Raw genomic sequence first — 26,175 nt, 5'->3', positions numbered from 1 at the left:
TTGGGATTGAATATTTTTCATGCTTAGCTTCAAGGCAGCTTACACGAGACTACTTTTGCAAGTTTTTAAGTCAGAAGAATATAAATGAGTATATCTTCCTCCCATTCTAGGTAAAACCACTTCAAATTTTTGGGCGCTTATATAATTCAAAATGATCTGATGCTAGTAATTTTATTCCTGTCAGACTTGTGCTACCGACTAATGTTAGCATAGCCAACTTTGCAATACTGGTATTTTTGGATAACTTTTCATTCTAGTACCCAAATAGTGACAGGATATGTTGGTATGGGATATACAACAAATTAAATACAAAAGAAAAAAAACTGCACAGCAGAATACTGTTAAACAGAATCATGAACAAGAGAAATATCACACTAGTTATTAGATGATAAGGGAATAGATTTTAAAGACTTCCCTTCTACTAGGTTTTGACAATAATTTACTAATAAACTGTCGATACCAGATGAGAAAGTGAATTCCAAATTGTTTTTCAGAAATGCTATTGGATAGACTTTAGATAGATTTGAAACAAAACTCAAGAGCTTATACATATTAAAAAGATGATACAAATAATACAATCACAAAACTCCTGAGTTAGATGACCTCAGAAGCTATCTAGTACAACATATAGTAGAAAAAATGGCCCACTATAATCATAAATGTAGAGCTAGAAAGGACCTCAGAAGTAATCAATATTCAATGACTAAAAAGCTTGTGTCTTGCTCAAGGTCATGCAGCTAGTGTCAGAAATGGGATTAAAACTTTAGTCCTCTGGCTCAGAGGGCAGTACTCTTTCCATGATGTCATGCTGCTACTAGAACATACCTGATAAGTGGAACTAAAACTTCCAATTTTTATCAATTTTTTTATCATCAATTTAATCTTTGGCTATCAATGACCTTGATAGTCCGCACCTAATCCCTCAGGCAATTCATTCTAGTTTAGATAACTCTAATTATTAGTAAGTTTTTGTTTGTTTAATTTTTGTCAGACATCAAATTTAACTTTAATTCTGCAACTTCTACCCACTTCTTCTCATTCTGCCCAGGGACCAAGAAGAAAAAGTCTAATCCTTTAAAAAGTCTAAACCTTTAAAATATTTAAAGATAACTGTCATATTGGGGGTGGGGAAGAGGTAAAAGAGGGGAAGAGACCTATTATTCACTACTTAAACTGTAAGTAATTAAAAAACTTTATTCTATTCAAAGTTCCATTTCATAGCAGGGACAAGCATTGGTCAACCCATAGAGAAAGGAAGTCTTTTTGGGACCAGCAGGCTTCTGAATATGAGCCAAATCCCACATGTATTTATAGAATAAAGAAAGTGTATAGTCATGCAGAGATCACAAACAGTTACTGGACTGGAAGGTGCAGGGTGTTTGTTTTGTTTCTAGTAATAGAAGGAAAAAAAAAAACTTCCTAGTCTGCTAGTCTGTCATTGCCCTCAAGGTCTGAAACAAGAATGATTCTGCTTTTGTCTGACCTTCCAGAAGAACTACAGTAAAAGAGAACAAAAATATCCATGTAAGGCATATTTATGAATGCCCATTTGTTCTAAAATAGTTATTAGTTTCAAAATAGGCAAAATACAGGAGCCTACACTCTCTGCTACCATACTACCATGTTTTTTCCTGTTATCTCTTCCCCAGGCTAAACTGTAGTGATGTTCATCTTGTCACTCTCAATTCAAGGAAAGAAGAATGTAATTTTAGAAAAGTGAGAGACTTTGCTTCTGAGGAAAAGAAGCTGTTTAGAAAAATATATTTCCTAGCTATGAATAGGAGAATCATGAACAATGGTAACGATAACAACAACAAAAAAAGAATTGGGAACATTTTGAGGGGGCTATTCTGTTTTTAAATAATGATTTCTCCAAGGGGAAGAATGAATAATTCCAACAATAATCACAGACCACCATGCAGAGTGAATATAATACAATGATGACAAAGTCAAAAGGGAAGAATAAAATACTCATCTTTCTGCTTTCTCCCAAGAACAGCTGATAGAGACATCGAATTTGTTCAAATACAATATAATTCCTGCTCTCTGGACAGTCATCTGTGTTCTGGGATTATTATTCATATTTTAGCTAATTTCTGATGCACTGTTAGCACAAGGGTCAAATTTTTCTACCAAAAGACTAACTCCAGGATTGGCTCTCAACCCTTCAATAACCTACAGCTTACTTCAGCTATCAGTGACCTTGATAGTCCACACCTAAGAAACTGTCTAGGAGCTAATCACATTTTAAAATCACTACCAATGCCCTCCAATACTGTTTTTTTAAGTTGTATTATAGGGATATCTCCCTACAATTGATACTGCGATTCAGGCTTGCAGAATAGTGCAAGAAGTTCCTGAAGCCCTGATTCATAAGCTTAAAGAATTTAGAGCTAAAAGGAAGCTAAGAGACCACCCAGTACAAATACTTTCCCTTTGGATAAGAAAGTTGAGGCTCATGTCACAGAATTAATAAATAGCATAGTTTGAATTCAAACCTGGATACTATAGCACTAAAGCCAGTGTTCTCTCCTTTATATGATAAGAATGAATAATCTTTAAAAAACAGAAATAAGAAAAGAAAATTTTTCCTGGAGTAGATGTAACCTGCACATTTATAAAGGCAGTAATGGCAAATATCTCTGTGTCTAAATATACCAAATATTTTGACCACATTTAAAAAAAACAGCATTATAAAGGATATTACTATATTTAAATCAAATAAACCCATACCAAATTCTAAAATCAGAGGTTCCCAAATGTATTTGACCTACCACCTCCTTTTAAAAAGAAAATTATTCAGTATCCCCCTGAAAATCTACTCTTTTAAATCCCTTAATGATTCTTTGTGAAATTTGTGTCATTTTAAAAAATTATAATATACATATTTAAAAGAAGCATCTTAAATTTAATGTTATTGTAAATTTGTGTTTTTTTACTTCATTGCAATTTTGAAGATGCAATATTGTGTCATGTCACCATACATTAATTGTATTGTAAACAAGCCATTACACACACATATTCCTGCCCATGCATGCTGGCTGGGCTTGCCAACAAGGTACAACATGCTCACCTGCCAACACTTGCTTGTTAAGATGGGTCAGTGGACTTGACCATTGTTACAACTTGCATTTTGGGTGTTTATTTGAAAAATAACATAACTACTGTGGTTTCAACTCTATCACACAATGGAGGAAATGTGAATGAAAGATTTTTCAGAATTTTCTTCTCTTCTTATGCTGCCATCACTACCTTATTTTTTATTCAACACCCGGTAATTGCACCTGAGGCTACTGATAGCCCCCTGGATGATTCCAGCACCTCCAGGGGATGGTATTGCCCCCTTTGGAAACCTCTGTTTAAATGTCTTTAAAATTTCTTTACCACAAGTACTATATTTCTCTTTGGAATTATTTCAACCTTGGTATAAAATCATATACTTTCTATCAGTTTGAGATACACATCACATTACTTCATTATTGTTAAAAATGTGAGTCTTTTATTCAGGTAGAAACTTTGGACCTTTAAAAACAGAATACATTTTCCCAAAGGCAATGCAGCCCAAATTTTTCCCTTTGTTCAATTCTAGGATAGATTCATTTAGCCATAGCATCTGTCCAAGGTATGTCTAGTGATGGAGGCAATGTGGTCAATAGAACATGTATTGATTTTAGAATCAGAGGAACTGTAGTCAAATTCTGATTCTGACACTTACTACCTATTTGTTCTTGGATAATCATAAACTTTCTGGCTTCAGTTTCTCCCATATAAAAGAGGAAATCATATTCAATGACTTCTTAAATTTCATGTAACTCCTATCATCATTATCATCATCATCATCATCATCATCATCATCATCATCATCATGGCCTCGACTAGCAATTAGCCAATACCCATTGATTAACTGAACATTCTAAAAAATGAAAATGTCTAAATGTACTCTTTTAATTTCTTGTAATAGAAAAATTACTAAATTACATAGAAGGCAAAGTCTTGATTTTAACATTGTGAATTGTGCTAAGTACAATATCTAATGATATTAATACCTTTATTACAGTGAGTTGCAATAAACACATCTCTTAGGGAAAATTTGAGAAATGGTTAGAATTTATGACATTTTTGTCCACCTAAAATCCACTAAGTTTTCTAGTTATCCAAATACTATTTTCATCTCTGCAACATCACAAGAGGCCTGTAACTTTCAAGAAGAATAAACCATTTCAGTATTAATAAGGCTGAATTGAAATTATCATGTCTTCTCATTAAACTTACCCTTTACTATAATAATACTGCTGACAACTATTTTTATTATCTGTGTGTATTACCATAATACTAATTAGTTTTCAGGCATTTATACTGGGGACAACGAGGAGTAGAGGTGATATTCATGTATTTGAGCTGTGTTGGTTTTTTGTATTTTTGTGGAAAATGTTCAGTTGAACTGATCAACAGAAAGCAGAGAATCTTTTCTTCTTTTTTTCTTTTTAAACATTTTAGTTTTCTCCAAATTTCCCCTCATGTCTCTCCCCTCCCCTTGATATTTTTTCTTTTAATATGACTGTGAATCTGAAAACATGTATGGTGTCATAGACTAGAACAGAGATGGGGAACTTCTGGCCTTGAGGCCACATGTGGCCTTCTAGATCCTTGGATATGGCCTTTTGAACAAGTCCAAGTTTTACAGAACAAATACTTTTATTAAGGATATGCTACCTGACAAAGTCCTTCTGAGTAAAAACTCTGTGAAATCACTTGCTGTTATCATAAATTTAAGGAAGTAGTCCTTAAGATATGGAATGGTCATTGGCCAAGTCTACTCTTCCATTTGGTAGAGGATCATCTTATAATTATTTGAGAGAGGAGGCAGAAAAATGGTAAATGAGTTTCAGTATGAGCAACCTAACATAGTTTAAGGAGGAAAAATCCAATCATTTACAATCCAGAAGAGCAATTTGTGAGTATGTATAGATGATTTTCTAAAAACAATAACCCCATTTTGGTCAGAGAGCCAAAAATATAGGAGACCTCTATGAAAGATCTTAGCTATCTCATTTGGAAAAAGGGGGCATTGGATTTGATGACTAAGGTCCATTTCAGCACTAGCTCATCTATGATAATAAGTTACAAAGTGATAGAGTTAAGCTAAAAAAAATGTATAAAAGTATCTTAATTACTGCTATGCAAAAATGGAAGTAGTTACCTCATATCTGTCTCCTCCAGAGAATGGTTGATGAAACTGTAACTGGTCCATCTATTTTGGAAAGCAATGTGAAACTATAGCTCGGAAGTGGCCAATCTGTGAATACCCTACCCAGCTAAACCACCATCAGACCTATATTACTGAGAAATCAAAGAAAGAGGAGAAGGAATGGCATGTGTAAAAATATTTACAGAAGTTCTTTTCATGGGAACCCCAAACTGGAAACTAAGAGATTTTCCTACTATTGAAGAAAGGCTAACCAAATTGTGGTACACAGATGGAATGGATTATTATTGTGAAATGGGCAATTTCAGAGGAAATTGGGAGACTTTTATGAACTGATGTAGAGCAAAGTGAGGACTGGGAGAATGATTACTATAATGATAACCTTACAGAAAAAAAAATCAACTTTAAAAGACTTTAGAATTCTGATCAATACCAAAATCTATGAGTCCAAAAAGAATGAAATTCAAATGTGCCACTAATTTCCTAGCAGAAAGGTGATGAAATTAAAATGCAGAAATATATGTGCTTCTGAACCTTCCTAATATAAGAATTTGTGTTACTGGACTATGAAATGATGTATTGAGTTCTTTGGGGTGTGTGTGAAATTGCTTAAAGTAGGGTCAATAGGAGCAATAGATGAACTTAAAATGTTTGTTAATACAAAAACATAAAAAATAATAAAATATATGTCCCATTCTCTCTACTCACATTGCTACCAGTTGAGCTCACACCCTCATCACCTTTGTGTAGCAGTATCCTAATTATTTTATTAGCCTCAAGTATCTCCATTCTCTGATCCATGACCAGCACAGTTGTACTAAAGCAAAAATCTAATATTTGGCCATATCACTTTCCTGCTTAAGAAGCTTGTGGTTCCCTATAGCTGCTAGTATAGACTGGAAAGTCCTTTGTTAGATATTTAAAGCCCTTCATAATGTAGCTTCAACCCATGTTTCTAGCCTTATTAGGTATTATTCCCTTTTACACAGTTTATGTTCCAACCACACTGTTCTGATACAGGGTAAGTTGGAAATTATATTCCCGTAGCTGGAAGGATGAGCTGACATTGGATGCATGATATTCTATTATTTTTGGATTGTGTTGGAAAGCCCCAGGACTAGCTCATGTAACTTATTAGAATTTATAACTTTATAAGAGCTTTCTTATGGAGAAAAAAAGACAGTCACTAAAATAAATGTAAAATAATATCAATAAATATTATCATTTTTCAGGGTAATCAAAAAACAGTGGAAACTTACACTTGCAGCACTGTTCTGGGATCTCCAACTTCCCCTCCATCACCAATTGTCAATGTGTCATAGCCAATTTCTAGATCAAATTCTTCAAAATTTATCTGAATAACCTAGGAGCAAAAATAAACAAAAACCTCAGTTACAAATGTATTCTATCACACAGAAGGATTGCAAGTGATGACACTTTGGAATTGGAACAATTTACTTTATATGATTATAATGGATATATGTATGCATACATTCACCAAAATGTACATATGCATACACAATTCTTCCCATAAACTGTAATTCTTCACATAATTGTGATGTGTAATGTGAAAATCACATCATTAATAAAATATGTCATACATTTTGTGACAAATATGATCTAATGTTAAACAAAACTTTAATGAAGAGTCAGAACAAAGAGAAAATGAGATGAATACCATTAATGGTTTACACATCAAATGAAATGGTTCCTAAATTGATTAAAGAAAAGCTTTTCAACCCTTGAATTATATAAATTATATAAAAAGACAAATGGATGTATATTTTAGAAATATCATTAGAGAATAAATGGAAAGAGACCTTTTGCAAATTTATTTATTTTGTTAACTTTATGTATCTGATGGTAACATAAACTGAGCACTTTGCACAGTACTCTATCTACATGAAGTGCTTAGTAAATGTTTAATGATGCTGACCAACTGACACTGATTGCTACACAACAACACATTTTTACTAATGTTTTTAATGGAGTTCTTAAATTAATAGATTGAGCACTATTTTAATAAAGACTCTATGTACAGAAAGAAAACTTATTAAAATTGGACTTATTAAAAAGCCAATTAGTTAAACATGAAATATTTTTTCCTTTGTTCATTTGAGTAAATTATAACATGTAATATTGTAAAATTTCATTACTCTAAGTACTTCTTTCACATAGATCTTCACCACAGGCTCCTGAAACAAAGGTGACCCTGGTGACAAAGCATTGCTTGTTCCTTTGAGGCTGTACTCTGGACTTTACCATGCCCCAGAATCCTCTATATTCTGAAAGCCCTCAACAGCCCTATATAGGAAGTACCCTCTGCCCCTAGGACCTTTGCATCTGATTGCATGACTCCTCTAGAAATATCTATTAATGGAGGACACCCAGGCCAGAACCATGCTCATTCATCTCCATGTCATTCAGACATCTTTTTCCATATCCCTTTCCTTTTTAGCTTTGTTTTATGCTGAGGGCCAGTCTCTGACCTGGGCTATACATGGGAAGACTCTGGTCCAGGATTTCTCCCAAGCCAGCTCCCCATGAAGGCTATATCATGTCTTAAGACTGGCTCACCATCTCTTCCTGACTTGCAGTAGTTTAGGATATGATAACCAAGCAGTGACCCAGACATAGATACATGCAAGGGAACAAGGAAGATAAAACTTATGGAATTATGTAAGTCAACAAGGACATAAAAACATACAGAGGTGCTAAATGTAGAAGCATAGTAAATATTTTTGCATGTATTCCTAAGAGATAATTGTTTTGCATTCAATATAAACCCTAGAGGGCAGAGGCATTTTTGTTTCTATTTATATTTGTATACTAAGTGCTAAAAATAGTGTCTGGCACATAGTAAGTGTTTAATAAATATTTTTTAACTTGCTGATTTGATTATGTGAATAATAATTTTTAGTTGAACCAATCAGATAATGCCCTAGATAGAGTTCAAATTCATAGCAGAAAGTTTAAGATTCTGTCAGTTGCATGGATTATCGTAAACCTTGTTCTGAATCCTATGTCTCTCAATTCAGTCTGGGTTTCTTGGCAGCCATGTTGCATTGTTGACTCATGCTAAGATTGTAGTCCATTAAAAATCCCAGATTTTTCGTATTATTTTCTAGCAACACCTTTCACAGTTTGTACTTGTGGAGTTGATTTTTAGAGATGATTGGACTTCACATCTATATCTATTAAACATTGTGAATGGGCAATTTGTTCTAAATTTATTCCAAGTCAATAATGACAAGAATCACATAAGTTATTTTTACTTTTAAAGAACATACAATCCAAAGAAAGAAATACAGCCAATATGTTTATACAAAAAAAAACATGTTATTCAATAGTAACTGTATAGGAGAAACTACAAATAAAGTAGGAATTCAAAAAAGCAGAAAAATAAGGACTAGTTCATTTGAGGGAAGCTTTATGAAGGACTTAGTAACTGAATTTTAAATCAGACTTCAAAGTATAGTTGGTTTTTACAAATAGAGTCGGAAGGAAGATATTCCTGGCAGTGAGATCAATACTTATGAAGAAAGAGGTGGGCATAAGCATATCAGTTTTATTAGAAAAATGGGAACAGCTTGACCATGAACCAGGGACCATACTGGGGAATAATGGAATCATGGACAGGTAAGATAGAGTCAAATCATGAAAGATCTTAAAATCCATTGGAATTTGGATTAAAATAGAAAGAATCATAGAGCCATGGGAATTTTTTGTTTGTTTCATTTTGTTTTTTTTTTCAGGGAAGTAAAAGAGAAAATTACACTTAACAAAGATACTATGCAATGGTATCCTGGGTAGATTAAATGAGGAAAATACTATACTCACAGAAAGTCAAGGTGGAAGCTTATAATTATCTAGTTATTTTTTTTAAATTATAGTAAACTGGACTACATTTTGCTGTTGTTATTGTTGTTTTTTAAATGGTGACAACTATGGAGTGGAGGGGAAGAAACAGTTCCATAGAATGACCTTCCAAGTGTATCATTTATGTGGTTTGGAGACGGTGATGGCTAGAGTAAAAAAATATGGATTAAAGTATGAAATGTAAACATGAATGCTAAAGGGACTAACAATGACATCCATGTGTAAGGAAGTGAAGAAAAAATGAATATAGCACTGAAACAATTTAGGAAGAGGAAAAAGATAAATGATTGTAGACAAAACCAAAATGAAGATGTGAGAGAAAAAGGATCTGAAGTATATGTTAGTACAAAATGAGATTAATCCCACACATATGGACTGGAGATACATCTATAAGTTATACTTGTTTAAGATTTTAATGAATGAACATTGAACATTTGTTACATTTATATTGTAAGGCACAAATAGATGGAAGTAACCAAGGATGGGTAATACAATGAGTGGCTTGAATATCAGGAATATTATTTAAAAAATGATTCATGAACATCTTTTATAAGAAGAGATAATTATTTAATGTCAATATAGCTTCATCAAGAATAAATAATGCCGGGCGGAGCCAAGATGGCTGACTAGAAGCATGACCTTCCCGCGGCTCCGGCTTCCACTTTCCCCAATCCATGTGAAAAGGGGACTCTAAACAAACTTTGGAGCTGCAGAACCCACAAAACGACACAGAGAAGCTAACCTCCCACTGAGGAAAGCCCGGCAGGCCTGCAGGAATCAGCCAGCACAGTGCTCCGGGAGCCAAGCCCAGCCCCACTCAGAGGCTTTAGCCCCAGGGCAGGCCTGACCAGCTGAGGCCAGAGGGACTCCAGATCAGCAGCAGCAGTGGCAGTTTCCAGATTTATTAACACATGCGAAGGACAAAGTGAGAGGTCAGTGCAGTCTGGACCTTTGGACCAGTAAGTAGGAGTGCATGGCTTTTACCCCCGGGGCGACAAGCCTCTGACACACCTGCACAGCCAGCCAGTGCCACATGGCAGCTTCAGCTCCTGTCCTGCAGAGTGTAGGAGGACCATCTGAGGGGTAATCACTCTTGCTTTAACCTGCATGGATCTGAATTGCAGTATAGGGTGGAGGTCCTAGGGTGTGTGTCCAGCTTGCCAGAGCATGTGGAGACCTCAGAGAGGGCACCCATCTAATACCTCCAGCAGCTGAGAAAACCCCAGCATTTGGGACGAAAGCTCTCCTGTCTGGAGGCAGAGTCCTACTGTGGCAAAAAGCCCAAAAGTCAAGTAATTGAGTGGCAAAATGAGCAGGCAAAGGAAACAAAGCAGACAGAAGATTCCAACATCAAAATCCTATTTTGGGGACAAAAAGGAGCAAAGCATGGAACAGGAGGAAGACAGTGAAGTCAGAACTTCTGCACCAAAAGCTTCATAGGAAAACACAAGCTGGTAACAGGCCACAGAGGACCTTAAGAAGCAGATAAGAGAAGTGGAGGAAAAATTGATAAGAGAAATGAGAACAATGAAAGAAAATTATGAAATGAGAGTCAACAGCCTGACTGAGGAAAATACCAACTTAAAAAATACACTAAATCAAATGGCAAAGGAGGCTCAAAAAGGCAATGAGGAGAAGAATGCCTTAAAAAGCCAAATTTGCCAGATGGAAAAAGAATCTCAGAAGCTCAATGAGGAGAATCATAGCTTCAGAATTAGAGTGGAGCAAATGGAAGCTAATGACTTTATGAGAAATCAAGATGCTGTTAAACAGATCCAAATAAATGAAAGAATAGAAGGAAATATGAAATATCTCATGGGAAAAACCACTGACCTGGAAAATAGATCCAGGAGAGATAATTTAATAATTATTGTACTACCTAAAAGCCACGACCAAAGTAAGAACCTAGAAATCATCCTCCAGGAAGTTCTCAAAGAAAACTGCCCTGATGTTTTAGAACCAGGGGGCAAAATAGAGGTTGAAAGAATCCCCCAATCACCTCCTGAAAAAGATCCCAAAAAGAAAACTCCTAGGAATATTATAGCCAAGTTCTGGAATTCCCAGATTAAGGAGAGAATTTTACAAGCAGCCAGGAAGAAACAGTTCGAATATTCTGGAAACACACTCAGGATAACCCAGGATCTGGCAGCTTCTACACTGAGGGATCGAAGGGCGTGGAATATGATATTCCACAAGGCAAAGGAGCTGGGATTAAAACCAAGAGTCACCTTCCCAGCAAAACTGAGTATCATGTTTCAGGGGAAAATATGGTCGTTCAGGGGAATAGAGGACTTTCAAGCATTCTTGCTGAAAAAAACAGAGTTGGATAGAAAATTTGACATTCAGATACAAGAAGCAAGAGAAGCATGATAAGGGAAACAGGGAAAAAGAAATCAAAAGGAACTTATCAAAGTTGAACTATTAACATTCCTACATGGAAAAAACAATAATTGTAACTCATGAAACTTTTCTCAGTAATTGAAGGGATTAGAAATATAGATATATATGTCTATATATGAGGGTATATGGCCATATGAATATATATGTGAATGTGTGTATATATGTTTACAGGTATACATAGATAGAGGGCACAGGACCAATTTAATAGGAAGGGATGATACTTAAAAGGTGAAATTAAGAGGTGAGAGGAATATAATGAGAGGAGATGGGGAGAGATAGATTGGGGCAAACTATCTCATACAGAAGAGGCAAGGGAAAATGGTTACAATGGAGGGGAAGAATAGGAAGGCAAAAGGGAATGGGTCAACCTTATTCCCATTGAATCTGGCTTGAGGAGGGAGTGAAATACACACTAAATAGGGTATCTCACCTGGGGGGGGGAAGGGGATGAGAGGGGGGTTGATGGAAGGGAGAGCAGGCGGCGGGGGAATTTGGAGGCACCCACTTTTCAAAAGGGACGGGATCAAAGTACAGAAAAGAAAAAGTGGGAGGTGGGATAGGAGGTATATCTACTATGTTACTGTTTTGCATTAGCCACCAACCTATACTGAACTGCTTATCTTCCTAGTAAGGGTGGGTGACAAGGAAGGAAGGGAATGAATCTGGAATTGAAAGTTTTAAAATCAAATACTCAAATATATATGTGTGTATATATATATATATATATATACATATATATATACTATTATTAATACCTTCATACATGTAATTGGGAAATAAGATATACAGGCACTGAGGCATAGAGATGCACTGGAAAAGTCGAAAGGGGTATGGGAGAAAATATGAGAGAGAGCAGATTGGAGGGGGGGATGTCTATGGGACTGCTATTTTGGGGCAGTTGGTAGGGGAAAAATGGAGAGAAAATTTGTAACTCAAATCTGGCGGAAAAAGAATGATATAAATCAGAAGTTAATAAAGCATTAAAAAAAATGAAGAGATAACAAAATAAAAAGTCTTGTGCTACTCACTTATGAAAAAAAAAAAAGAATAAATAATGCCCCGGTAAAAATACTTCTTTTATATTCCCCCCAAATATTTATTAGACTGTTAAGTCAGGCAAACACAGTAAACATATGTGGAACTTTATCCCATCAAAGTATTTGTCAAGGCTCAATATTTATGGACAATATGAAGAGAATATCTGCTAAATAATAGTGTACTTGGATTGATTCTTAACTGATTGTATCCAAATTAATTTAAGCAAATTTAGAGGAAAGTCTCCAAAGGAGTCCCCTGACTGTGTCCATGACCTTGTACTATGCAACATTTTAAACAATGATTTGAAAAAAGAAATAAAGAAACTGGGAAGGATCCATGAGAGTATTTAAGGTGATGAGGAAACTTCTACTATATCATCGGCAAGGCAGCTAAAGAAACTAGAGATATGCATCCTAGGGAAGAGAAGACTAAGGGATGATTGAACACAGTCATGAAAACCACCTTAAATATCTGAAAGGATTTATGTGGAGAGGCCTGGTTAAACAGAAGTCTGGAAAATATCAGTCAGGCTTCGAGGACTACCAGTACCATATGAGTTAGTATTGTCTGGGGAGTGAAAACTTGAAAACTTCTCAGAATGTGCTTTATAAATTGGTGTCATTACTCTCTACTTCCACCTCCCCCTCCCTTGCTCCAGGACTCTTCCCCCTTTCCCCTGCTGTCAAACAGAATTAACCTTTTAGCCCTTCCTTTTTGCACTTTGGCATTTGCCAAATAAGGATAGGTACATTTGAATTGGCTAACCCTCATTTCCCTGTTCTTTGTAAGCTTGGCTCCCAGCCACTAGTGGCATGCTTCCCTGTTATTTGCCATTGGGGAAGATTTTTGTGCCAAGATTTGAGCCTGCCTCTCAGCCAGTGGGAGAAGGGACAGCAATGGGGAGGGGCTTGACTGTGTTAGGGTATAAATTCTTGTTCTGTCTTTTGTAACCCGCCTCCTCTCCTTGACCCATAGTGGGGTGGACCACCCTCTTCTGGGGGGGGGTGGGGGAAGAGAGAGAATAAAATTTCCTGTTTTTATCCTAAGAGATCTCTGTTTTCTTGATTAAATTTTGAATGGGATTTTTCATTCCACACAGTATGATATGAATGACCTAAATAAATAACTAAATGAATGAATGAATAAACAAACATACCACATAAGTTAATGTGATCTTAAACTGCGTTAGGAGAGAAAGTGTTGTTGTTTAGTCATTCAATCATATCTGACCCTTTATGATCCTATGAACCAAAGCACGCTAATATTGTCCATGTAGTTTTCTTGGCAAAGATATTGGAATGGTTTGCCATTTCCTTCTCCAGTGTATTAAGGCAAATAGAAATTAAGTGACTTGCCCAGGGTCACACAGTTAGTATCTGAACTTGGATTTTAACTCATGTCTTCCTGAGTCCAGTTCTAGCACTGTGTCTACTAAGTCATCCAGCTACCTCCTAAAAGAGGAATAACTTCCTGGAATAAAGGAGTCACAGTTTATTTGCTCTCTGCCTTGGTGAGACAATTTCTGGCACATTATATGCAGTTCTTGGCAATAATCAATAGCAGTACCTGTCACTGTGCTAAATACAATGCTTCTATTCTAATGAAGGAGACCACAAACAACTATGTGTACAAATACATAGTTTAAATTAAAGGTGACCTCTGAGGGAAGGAGTGGTGCTGGTGGTGTCTGAAGTTAGAGTGAGCAACAGTGTAATAGGAATGTAAATTTGTAAGATCTTCCCTGCCCCTAGGCTAAAGTGCACCTGGAGCCTGGGGTGGGAGGCTTGTTTTTCAGTAGATACTTTTTGATTGGCCAGTGGGTCCAAAAGGTTGTTACATTCTCTGAGCCAGGAGACGGTTATATAAGCCCTGATTTGAGGCTTTGTTTTGGGGCTCACTTTGAGAAATGTTCTGTGATTTGATCAAATAAAACTCTGGAAAGCCGTTGTCCAGAGCCCCCCGGCTTTGAAACCCAGATGTTGTTTGGTATGGATGTAATGGTTGGACAGTTTGGAAATATGTCTACTTGATCTGTTTTTGTCTTGATAATTCTGTCTGTATACTTTGAAGTTCGGGGTGCTGACCTTTTTCCCCTGAACTAGGTGAACGATACATATCTGACTGATTAAAGTAAACTTGTTAACCCATTTTGAGTTGCTTTCCTTTATCAAAGCAGATCCAAGAACCTGTGTGGGCAGCAAACCCTGAGCACGCTTGGGGTGCTTGCTGCTACAAACAGTAAGAAGGCCAGTATGACTAGATCATAAAATATAAAGAGAGAAGGAAAGTGTAAGAAAATTGGACACTGAAAAGCAAGAGAGTCTTTAGAAGATGCAACTGAGATGAGATGGTGAAAAGCCTTGAGAATTTAAATGAATGAATGGGAGAATAGACAATATAGCTATTTATTTAAAGGATTGTCACATGGAAGAAATATTTATACTTATACTATCATAGATCAAAGGTTTATAGCTAGAAAACATCATAGTGGCTAAGTAGTACAAAACCCTTATTTTACAGATGAAAAAACAACAACAAAGCTCAAAGAAATTGAATGTCTTGTCTATGGTTCCATCCCTAATAAGTATCAAAAAGATTTATAACTTCTTCCAAGTTTAGTACTCTACTACCAAATGTTAACCTATTCTTTTTCTTTCAAGAGGGCAGAACCAAGAGCGATGGGTGGATATTATAAAGGCCAAATGTGGGCTCGATGTAAGGAAAAACTTCTTAACAATTAGATATCTAAAAGCAGAAGCTAGGTGGAGCAGTGGAAAGAGAATCAGATCCAGAGTCAGGAAGATCTAAGTTCAAATGGGGCCTCAGACACTTACTAGATGTGTGACCCTGGCAAAGTGATTTTACCCCGTATGCCTCAGTTTCCTCATTTGTAAAATGAGCTGGAGAAAGAAACGCAAACCACTCAGATATCTTTGCCAAGAAAACCCCAAATGGGGTTATGAACAGTCAGACATGACTGAAACAATTGAACATGAGCACAAAAGTAGAATAGGCTTGTTCAGATACCATGTTTCCCCGATAATAAGACACTGTCTTATTAATTTTTTTGGAAAGAAAAACACCAGAGGGCTTATTTTCAGGGGAGGGCTTATGTTGTCCTGCCTTAGCTCTCCTCTGCGGCACTGCTCTCAATGGCGCCAGCAAGCAAATCACTGGGGAAGAACAGGATGATGCGCTCACTGCTGCACCTCTGATTGGATGCAGCTCAGAGCGCGGCGTGCGTTTCACCAGGGGGGGGGGGACGGTGCATACAGAGGGTACCGTAATGTAGCGTGTAGCGCAGGGGATCACCTTCACTACAGTAGCAATCTCAATAGGGCTTATTTTCGGGGGAGGGCTTATTTTAGAGGAATCTTACACAGTAAGGGGAGGGGCTTATTTTCGGGATAGGTCTTATTATCGGGGAAACACGGTAGTAGGTGGGTTACTACATATTTGGAGGTTTTTCAGCAAAGACTGGACATTGCTTTTGCTGTTCAGTCATGTCTGACTTTTCAGAACCCCATTTCGGGTTTTCTTGGCAAAAATACTGCAAATATTTCCTTCTCCAGATCATTTTGCAGATGAGGAAACTGAGGCAAAGTATAGAGTGACTTGCCAAGGGTCACACAGCTAGTAAGTATCTGAGGCCAGATCTAAACTCAGAAAAGGAGTCTTCACTGACTCTAGGCCCAGCACTCTATCCACTGTACTGACTAGCTGCCCCTAAATACTAGCTGATCATTTTCAAACACAGTAAGATAGAAGCTCTCTGAGGGCAGTGGCTTTTTATAATTTGTATCTTCAATGTATAACATGATTCCTTGAATATAGGAAACAATAAAGTTTGTTAAACAAATGAATTCTTCAAAGATATTGTAAAGGGAATTGTTGCCCCCTTTTGAAGAGGTACAGGCTCTGGGAACCCCCTTGAACTTTGACTGAATCTTTCCATTTGAGGAGGCATTTGCCTGAGGCCATAAGCCTTTCATTGTGGCTAAACCCAAACCTCTGTTACTAGCCTAGCCCTCCTTAGTCCAGCTAGCTCCCACCCTGGATCCTCCCAAATCCTCCATTGTCTCATCTCCAGGTAGCCTCCAGCTACCTCCCACCCTTAATCTCTCATCACTGGAGTCTGACCTCATTTGACTCTTCCTGAAGACCTTCCCCAAACTCCTCCCCTAGACCACCCCTAGATTCCTCCCACAACCTTTCTGTCTATAAGACCCCATCTTGCCTCCATGAGGTGTGACAGCGCCTGAGAATTATCTAGTGTAGATTTACTCTGTGTCAGATTATTCTGGCTCTTTTGTCTAGTACAAGTGTCACAGATACCTCGGCTCCTTAAGAGTCTACCCATTATGGAGAACTTTTACTAAACTTTGCTTTTCTTTGGCTGAGAAAAGACTTGAGTCAAATTCATTTGGCAGGACCCGGTGTGTTATTTCAAAGTTCAAATTTAAATGATATCATTACTGCTAAACATCTGTACTATCTATGCTGTACGAGAAACAGTCTTTCTTAAAGTTTTGGAGTATTGTAATTTGGGAAAATCTTAAGCTTCCGAGTCTGTCTTTGTTTAAAAGGAAGTTTCGGTCAAGATTGTTTAAAATTGTAAGATTGTTAACTAAGTTACTGGGCTACTGTTTTAATGCTAAAACCTAAAACTGTGACAACTTTATTCTGACTAGTTCTGCCCATTCAGAACAGTCCTCCTGCTTGTATGAGAATTGGCTAAACAGGGGCATAAAACTGCCAGATCCCCTGGAAACTACCTCTGTTAAGCAAGGTCATTGGGAAAGGAGCAGTTTCAGTCATGTAGTTTTTAAATGAACCTAACTTGCTAAAAAGGTGCAAGGATTAAAAAGGATTTTTATCAATTGGCTTCTAGATTTCAGAAGGAAAGATGGTAATTGGAATTCCTTACAATTGTGGGACCTGATAAATCTTTATTACTTGTTGTAGCTACAAGAGAATAGAAATAATTATAACTGGCTCTAAGCTGTGATTGTTGAGGCTAGTTGTTTAAGGTAAAAGGCATTTGGGACCATAACTAAATTTTATTTTGAGTTCAAATTTGGGTATAGTTATCTGCATTAAATCAGTATCTGAGAAAATGCCACAAGATACTCAGAGCCTGTACTGTGGACAGGTGGAAGCCTGCATTTGGTAAAGGCTGGAGGGACAATCTTAGCCTCCATCTGGGATGGGATCCCTTCTGGCTCAGTTTACCTATGGGGTTCCTTCGAAAAGGAATTTTCCCCACCTATTCCTGAGTCTAGCATTGAGGTGGAATGGATACTGCATGGTTGGATATCTGTAACTAACCTGAATTTAAACAGAATCAAGGATGTTTTATCCTGTCATATTTGGAATATCACAGGTCCCTGTTTTTTTCCTTCTATAGCAGGTTTCTATGATCAGAGCAAGGAGTCAGTAAAAGATGTGAGCTCTTTCGTGTTAGCTTATTGGAAAATCTAATATTATTTTCATCTAGGATTAGAACATGTACAGAAAGTTATACAAACTGCTTAAGATCATTCTAAAAGTTTTATGAATCTTGAACTGTTTTAAAAGAAGGGAAAATACTTTTAGAAAAAATTTTAAATCTCTAGTGGGATTTTGAAAGGCCTACTCTATGGGAAAATATAAAGGACAGTGAAATAGTCTGAGTAATGGTTTATACTAGCCCATACTCATCCCACTTCTGGTCAATTTTCTCTTATTACTTTTTGGGCCTTGTTTGTTTAATCTTTTTGCTAGATTTGTGTCTTTTAGGCTCAGCACCCTTCAATTGCAGGTGACTTCTTCCGGGAACATTTTCATGCAATCTAAATAACCCATGGAACCTCCATGTTCAAGGCCTACTACGAACGGGCCCCCATTTGTGCTCCCCAAGGTTATTCCTTTCTTTTCTTTATGGGATGGGTGGGCCAGAGGGTGTGAATTCTGGGGAGGAGGTATGTGCTCCCTGGGATTTCTCGCACCCCCTCTGACTATTTATAACATCACTAAGCCCAGCACTTCTCCTTTAAAACGAGTTAAACGGGGTTTTTCGGACAATGTTCTAAAATCATAGCCTTAGATTATCTGCTGGCCTCTAGTGGGGGTGTTTGTGCCCTAGCTAACACCTCCTGCTGCATGTATATCAATAACTCCCGACAGGTAGAACTCCACACCAAAAATATACTGGAAAAAGCCAATTGGATGGAAGAACTTCATGAAGCCCTTAGTGCACCAGGTTCCTCCTCTTCCTCATGGTGGTCCTGGCTTTTCCCTATACTGGCCCCTTTCCTGGTCCTTGTCTGCTTAACCTCCTTGCTAAGTTTGTCTCTTCTAGGCTCAGTGCTTTCCATTTGCAGTTGATTGCTCAGGCTGGATATCAACCTTTACCCGAAGTTGCTATCCCCACCCCTTGAACAATGGGACCCTGAGAGGCAGGGACAGCTCTGCATCCCTTTCCAGATGGAAGCAGTTCAAGATGAGACTGTGGCCCCTGCCCCAAATGAATTTGGGCCCCATCTGTTTAAGGGGGGAATGATAGGGTACCTGGGGTCTAGATCAATTTGTGAAACCAACTTGTAAAACCAGTCTGTTCAGTTGTAACTGCAATTTGTCCTTTCCCATCCTTGAGCTCTGCCCCTTCTCCCTATCCCACACTCCACCTAGGCAACACCCTGTGACCCCTTTTGTTCTTATTTAATCTCTTCATTTCTTCTCAGGCCTGGCCCACATCCTCCTTTGTCCTTGCCTTTTGTCTCCTTTGGCCTGGCCCAAATCTTATCTAAACTATCTATTCACATGCTCCTCTTGGTCAGCTCTGACCTTTGTCTATGCACTGAGGCCCCTCCAGTCTGGTCAGCCCTGACAATGGCAGCCCTACCCTTTAAAGGTAAAAGCATGTACCCCTCTCACTTGCAGGTCCCCTAAAGGACTCTTGCCCGCTTCTCATAGAAGCGTGACAATAAACTTCTACAACTCTCACTCCAATTAAGCCTGAGACCTTGAATTCTTTCCAGACGATATTGCAGGTTTTCTGGTCTTGGATAAGATGAGAATTCCTGCTGAACCTATTGGGATCCCGTCCCCCATCAATTTCACTCATAAAGTGTTTCTGAAACAATAAAAAGAATACACACACACACACACACACACACACACACACACACACAAATTGTGTTCCCTGGCATTATACACTTCCTGACAAAAAGTTAAGAAAAAATTTGGCAAGTTATTAAGCATGCACAACAAGGTACTTCATTTTCAAGAAGTTTATGGTGATTATTATCTAGCTCCTATTTGGTTCCACTAAAGGAAACAAATGGGTAGAGGGAAATGTTCAGCATTTAATAACAAAAGAAACACATAACAACGCCAATGATAACATTAGCAAAATTAATACTAACATTCTTTCATTGTTTGTCTCATCAACAATTTTGCTTTTCTTTATAACCACAGAATTTGGCACATAGTGCCTTGCCTGTTCAATGTTTTGTGAATAAATGGATCAACCTTAGAATTTAGAGTTTAAAGGCAAATTAAAGAACATTCAGTTCACATGAAATAAACTATACATTCAACAAATGCACTAATAAAGCAAGTACTTTTCTAAGCACCATAGGAGATAACAAGATGAATTAGATACACTCCCCACCCTCATCTGCTGTTGGGGTACAGGCTCTGGGAACCCCTTTGAATTCTCCTGGAACCTTCCCCTTTGATGAGGCATTTGCCTGAGGACATAAGCCTTTCATTATAGCTCCTCCCAAATCTCTGTTACTGGCCAAGTCTTTCCATTATCCAGGTACTCCCCACCATTGGTCCTCCCAAAATATCTATACCCAAATCTGTTACCCTTAAACTAGCCTAGCCCTCCATTATCTGTCATCTCCAGGTAGCCTCCAGCTATTTCCCACCCTTAATCTCTCATTACTAGAGTCTGACCTCATTGACTCCTCCTGAAGGCCCTCCTCAAACTCTCTCTCTAGACCACCCCTAGATTCCTCCCACAACCTTTCTGTATATAAACTCCATCTTTCCTCCATGAGGTAGCCAAGAATGATCTAGTGCAGACTCTCTCTGTGTCAGATTATTCTGACCCTTTTGTCCAATATAATTGTCACAGATATCTAGGCTCCTTAAGAGTTACTCATTATGGCGAATCTCTAATAAACTTTGTTTTACTATGACTGAGAGAAGATGAGTCAAATTCATTTGGCAGGACCTGGGGTGGTTGGCATGTTGGTATTTTGGGTTCTCGCATACCCCTAAAATTTAAACCTCAACATTTTATGGTTCCTTTACCTCAACACTACCATATTGTTTTATTTTCATGAATTTGTCAAAAGAAATCCTTTTAGCCTGATTGGAATTTCAAGATTTCAAAATACAAAGTTTTCAGACAGATTTGAGCAGCACATGGGGATAATCATGGAGTTGAAAAGGACTTCCCCTATTCTCAGAAGGTAGATAATATTCTCTGCAAAATAGTGGGAGAGGAGATAGAGGAACTAACTGAGAAGAGGACTTTCTCTCACTTTGTATTAAAACTTCAGTAAAAGAGCTTATAATATTCACTATAAATGTTCAGAGTTCTGAACATTTGGAGACACTGTGAAATGAACAGCAGTGTTCATGATAGAATTTGGACATTGGAGGCATTTGACAAATCTTTGTTTAATGGATAAACTAATCTGACTCAGAAACTGATTATGCTATTTTCTTCTCGACAGTTTGCAGCAAAATATTTTTCTTCTGTTTTAAAGTATAACAAAAAAGCCATTGGAACACCATGATATTTTAATGCTTGTGAGCATAAGTATATATTTTATTATGCATAAAAGATGGCAAGATCATTGGAAGCATTATAATAGTAAACAAATTCCCTTTAAAGAAATTAGAAATATAGTTATTCTAGTTTGGGTGAATGTAGGATTTCATCCTTGCTGAATTGAAGTGTGTATGGGTAGCTAGGGAATTCTAGTGTGGTTGATAGCTTTCTCCATGGCACTATTTCTCAAGGTTGAAAACCTTGAAAAAACAATTCATTCAACAAACATGTTATGTTCTTATTGAAATTTCTCTACATTAGTATCTTAAACCAGCTGTCTGGGATTCTGATAGAAATTTAAATTCACCATCACCAGGAGGACAGAAAGATTGGGAAAGAAGAGAATGAAATAGCTCCTCTTCTAGAATTGTATAGGGAAAGTAACTTCACCAATTCACTAGGAGCTTTGAGCTTATTCTGGCTCTAACACAATATAGGTTATTTCAAAGCCCTGCCTCATTTTAGCATCCCCTTAGAAGCCTGCTCCTATTTGATCTGCTCTGGGTTGTGGTATTCAGAACATTTGCCAGTAGTTGTTAGATCTGCTGATTATGTTCTTCAAATACCATTTTCCTTTAGTATTCTACTCCTTTGTCCATGTTCTTTACCCACATGGAATAGCTTCTTTCCTCTCCTCCACTTAGCTCAACTCTATTCCTTTTAAGGTCTATTTTAAGGACAAGATACTCCTTAAAGTCACACTGAAAACTTTCTCTTGAGGATTATCTCATTTTTCTCAACTTCTATTTGGCAGTACTTATTTAATTTCAGGTTAACAGGTATTTACTAATCAATCATTCATTGTTTACTAGAGAAGAGGAAGCCTCTAGAAGAGAGGTGGATAGAGAGTTTGGAAGACTGGGGTTCTTCAAATACATGCAGACTGTTTGACTCTGAACAATTTACTTAATCTCTTGGTGCCCCAGGCAACTTGCAGAGCAAACCTCATTCATATGCACTGAATAATGCTGCAAGATGACCTACTGAGTCTGGGACCTGAAATTACAAAGGCCTAAATTCAAATTCTTCCTCATTTACTCAGTTATGTGATCCTGGGCAAATCACTTAAATTCTCTTATTTTCCTCATCTGTAAAATGGAGATAATAATAACCTCAAAAGGTTATAGAATTTTGAAAATGTTAAAACTATATAAATATTAGTTACTAGAGGGAATTGCCTCACTGGGAATTCCCTACCAATTAAATCATGTGTCCAGCCTAAAGGAGAAAAAAAATGCAGGACACTGTCCTGAGATCTTCAGAGAATACAATGATAAATAAAACAGAGCCTATTCCCATATGGAATAGTCTGGTAGAAGTGAAACAGGTATGCAGATATCCATAATATGAATTAGAATCTAGAATATTTGCATTAGAAAGGAATGAAGTGCAAAAGAAAGTTATAAAGATGTAACTATTATGTCTAAGTGTAGGAGTTAGTGAATGCTTCAGAATACCTGGGCTAGTCATTAAAGAATGGAAAATATTTTAGTAGGCAAAAATGTATTTATGGAGAGACATGGGTATATTGGGATTAGGCTCAAAAAGAAGGGTTGAGAGTGCAATCTGTACTTAAAGGGGGAAGAGTAAATATAGAGATAAAAAGATCAGGATGTTCCAGAAATAAGTTCCAATTTAGCTAGAGAATAATGTGTGTCCATCAACTACTTTGTGACCCATAACCAATAGCATGCAGACCAGGTATGGAAGGGAAGAAGATTGATGGTTGTGATTACCCTGGTTTGCCAATAAGTCAAGCAGATTTCTGAGAGGGAAACTACGAAACAGACAAGAAGAGAAAAGTGAAAATGGGCTATAATACATATTGTGACAAGAATGAGGGCAGCGTGATAAAATAAGGAAAACAGTGTTTGTATTGGAAGGTGGTAGGTTGACCTCTCATCAGTCTTTTGCACAATGATCCTATAAACATTAGGAATGTTCCTCATGTATAATGCTAACCATAAATCTTCTCAAGGCTAAGTACTTTGGTTAATTCAAATGATACTCATAATTAAGAGTTTTGAATTCCTTCACAATCCTTGTTGACTTTTTCCATCTTGTCAGTGTCCTTTCTAAAAGGTGCTATGCAGAAGTGGACAAAATATATCAGATTCTTTCCATTGTCATCTATACCTGATGACTTCCTTCACGTTCTAGCTAAAAGTTCACCAGACACAAGAAGTCTTTCCAATCCCCCTTAATGCTAGTGCCTCCAACTCTGCTGATTAACCAAAATATTCTGTATTTATTTAGTTTCCACATTGTCATCTGCATGTTGTGTTCCCCCATTAGACTTTGAGCTCCCTGAAAGAAAGAACTCCTTTATCTCTATTTTTATTCATCATTTAGCACAGTGACCAGAAAATAGTAGGTGCCTTATAAATGCCTGTTTTACTTAACATGTAATGATCAGAATACAATAGAACTATTTCCCTAGTGAATATATAAATTATGTCACATTTTGCCCACTGAATAAATCTTATCAAGTCCCAATATGCTACATAATTTTCTATAAAAATTTGGTACAAGGGGCGGCTAGGTGGCGCAATGAGTAAAGCACCGGCCCCAGAGTCAGGAGGACCCTAGTTTGGTTCTGGCCTCAGACACTTAACACCCACACAAAAAAACTAGCTGTGTAACCTTGGGCAAGTTACTTAACCCCAATTGCCCTCCAAAAGGCAAAAAAAAAAAAATTGGTACAAGACTCAACTAGGCTAGACAATATAGCAAAAACATTTTTAGATTAAATTTGAAAGAAAATAACAACCACAAAAGGGAATAGATTAACCAAAATTTTCTTTTATTTGGATTTAAAGATCAATTTCTGAGTTCTGGATCATGAAGAAAAAATTATGGGTAATGATCAGATCAAACTATCACTATTTTTACATGAGCCAAAGTATAATGAAAGTGGAGGTCATTGGAGTCTAGATGTTTGATGAAGCCAGTGTCTCATACAGAATATAAATGACTTGGTAGTTGAATAGGTAACTACAACAAAGAATTAGATTACATAATCAAAACAGACCAAATGATTCTCAAAGGAAGAGAAGTGAGTAATTTTGTCAAAGGTATAATCTGATAGTGCAAGAAAGGAGAAAGTAGTTTATGAGTGTGTATGTGTATAATATTTGAAAGTTATGGCATACAGAAAATTAACTGATGTGAGGATTGAGAAGGACAAGCAGAGTAGACTAGATAGATTTTAGGAAATTGTCCAACACTTTGACTCATCCCAAACTGCTCCTGATGTAAAAAATCATCTTTTTAACACCATTATCATCTTAGTGATGCTTAATTTAACACCCCAATCTCTGAACAAAAAATTTTAGCCGGACAACCGATAGTAGAGAGGTTAGTAGGTTACAATGATGATATAACCATGAAATGATATAACAGGTATCATGTAGTAAACATATGGCTACAAAAGCAGTTAGAAGGCTAGTCACATAATGAAAATTATCAATAACAGCAGGAAATATGGCAGACTGCACTTATGCACATAAAAAGTTTGAGATGTGGAGTAAGGTATCTAGCATGCCAGGTAGAGGAATGTTCTTGACTTTTTTTTCCTACCATGGACCCCTTTGACAGTCTGGTGAGTCTCTCTCCGCTGTGCAGTTACATCCCCCCTCTCCCCACCCACATTGTGTTCAGCTCACTTTTACACATTATCTTCTTTTATTAGAATGCTTGAGAGCAGGGACTATATTTTTGCTTGTATTTGTAGGAAGTTAAATGGTGTAGTAGATAGAGCACTAGACCTGGAGTCATCTAGTCCAATTAGCTGTGTGACCCTAGTCATGTCACCAGTATGAATAATCCTAATGAGTACCCCACTGATGGGATATTCAAATTAATAACATCAAATAATTATTGATTTTTTGTCATATTATAGTCTTAATATATTCATTATATATTTAGTGATAGAGACTAGACCATCTCATGGTTTCATTGATATAGGGAACTCCCAGATGAGGAAATTCCCTTTAACAATGCTGGATGGCACATACTTTCCAACTTACAGTTTTAGAGTGACCTTGAACACTGAGAGGTTGAGTAACTTGACACTGCATATTTAGGAACCACTAGATCCCTGAATTTATAGTTGAAATGAATCTAAGAGATCATGTTACTCCTCTTCCTTTTCTCATAAGTGAAATGATTTAAAAATCAAAGAATCAAAAAAGGTAAGAGTAATGTTGCTCAGTAAACTTGTTAATGTCTGTTAGGAATCTCCAATAAGACATAATTTAGCTCTTTAATGAATGTGCCAATAACTGTTGTTATGGCTTTCCAATAAAGTGTAAAAATCTCTGATAGTATATGATCAAAGCCTCAACTATTATGAAAGATACTTTAATAATTATTTGTATCCTTAATTTGCTGGGAGTAGGGAGACGCATCTCTCACTCATCAAATTGATGTAGATGACAAAAGACAGAAATAGTTGATATTATACATGAAAAGCCACTAAGCTGTCCATAACTTTTCATTTAAGGAGCCCACTATTGGATATTTAGCTCAAATAAGTCAAAGGCAGAAGAGTGTCATGAATACCCCAAACAACTGGAAACAAAGTAAATGCCCTTTCATTGGATGTCATAACAATTGCAGTTTATTGAGTATAATGTGATGAATATGAGTAATTCAGAGAAATATGGAAAAATTCATATGAATCAACCAACAAAATAAAATTGATAATATTTTACACACTGATATCATGTTACTGATCATCTAACTCTCCTTCTTGGCCATATATCTGTTAGCAGCAAGCACCCCAGCATCCCCAGGGTGGCTGCTCACACAGCTTCTTAGA

At 37.0% G+C, this 26,175-nt stretch overlaps 1 protein-coding gene across 1 annotated transcript in view; it reads right to left on the bottom strand.

Annotated features, from left to right (window-relative positions):
• CSMD3 (CUB and Sushi multiple domains 3) overlaps positions 1-26,175 on the bottom strand; it is a 795,885-nt gene that overhangs the window by 717,993 nt on the left and 51,717 nt on the right. Inside the window, exon 4 of the mRNA XM_069081309.1 lies at positions 6,466-6,569. Coding sequence (XP_068937410.1) covers positions 6,466-6,569 — 104 coding nt within the window. The remainder of the gene's footprint in view (positions 1-6,465; positions 6,570-26,175) is intronic.

Source organism: Petaurus breviceps, unplaced genomic scaffold (genome assembly GCF_028583685.1).
Source record: "Petaurus breviceps papuanus isolate PSGF00001 unplaced genomic scaffold, PetGlider_PUasm1.0 98, whole genome shotgun sequence".
Classification (NCBI taxonomy): domain Eukaryota; kingdom Metazoa; phylum Chordata; class Mammalia; order Diprotodontia; family Petauridae; genus Petaurus; species Petaurus breviceps.
This window is presented reverse-complemented; position numbering and strand designations above follow the sequence as displayed.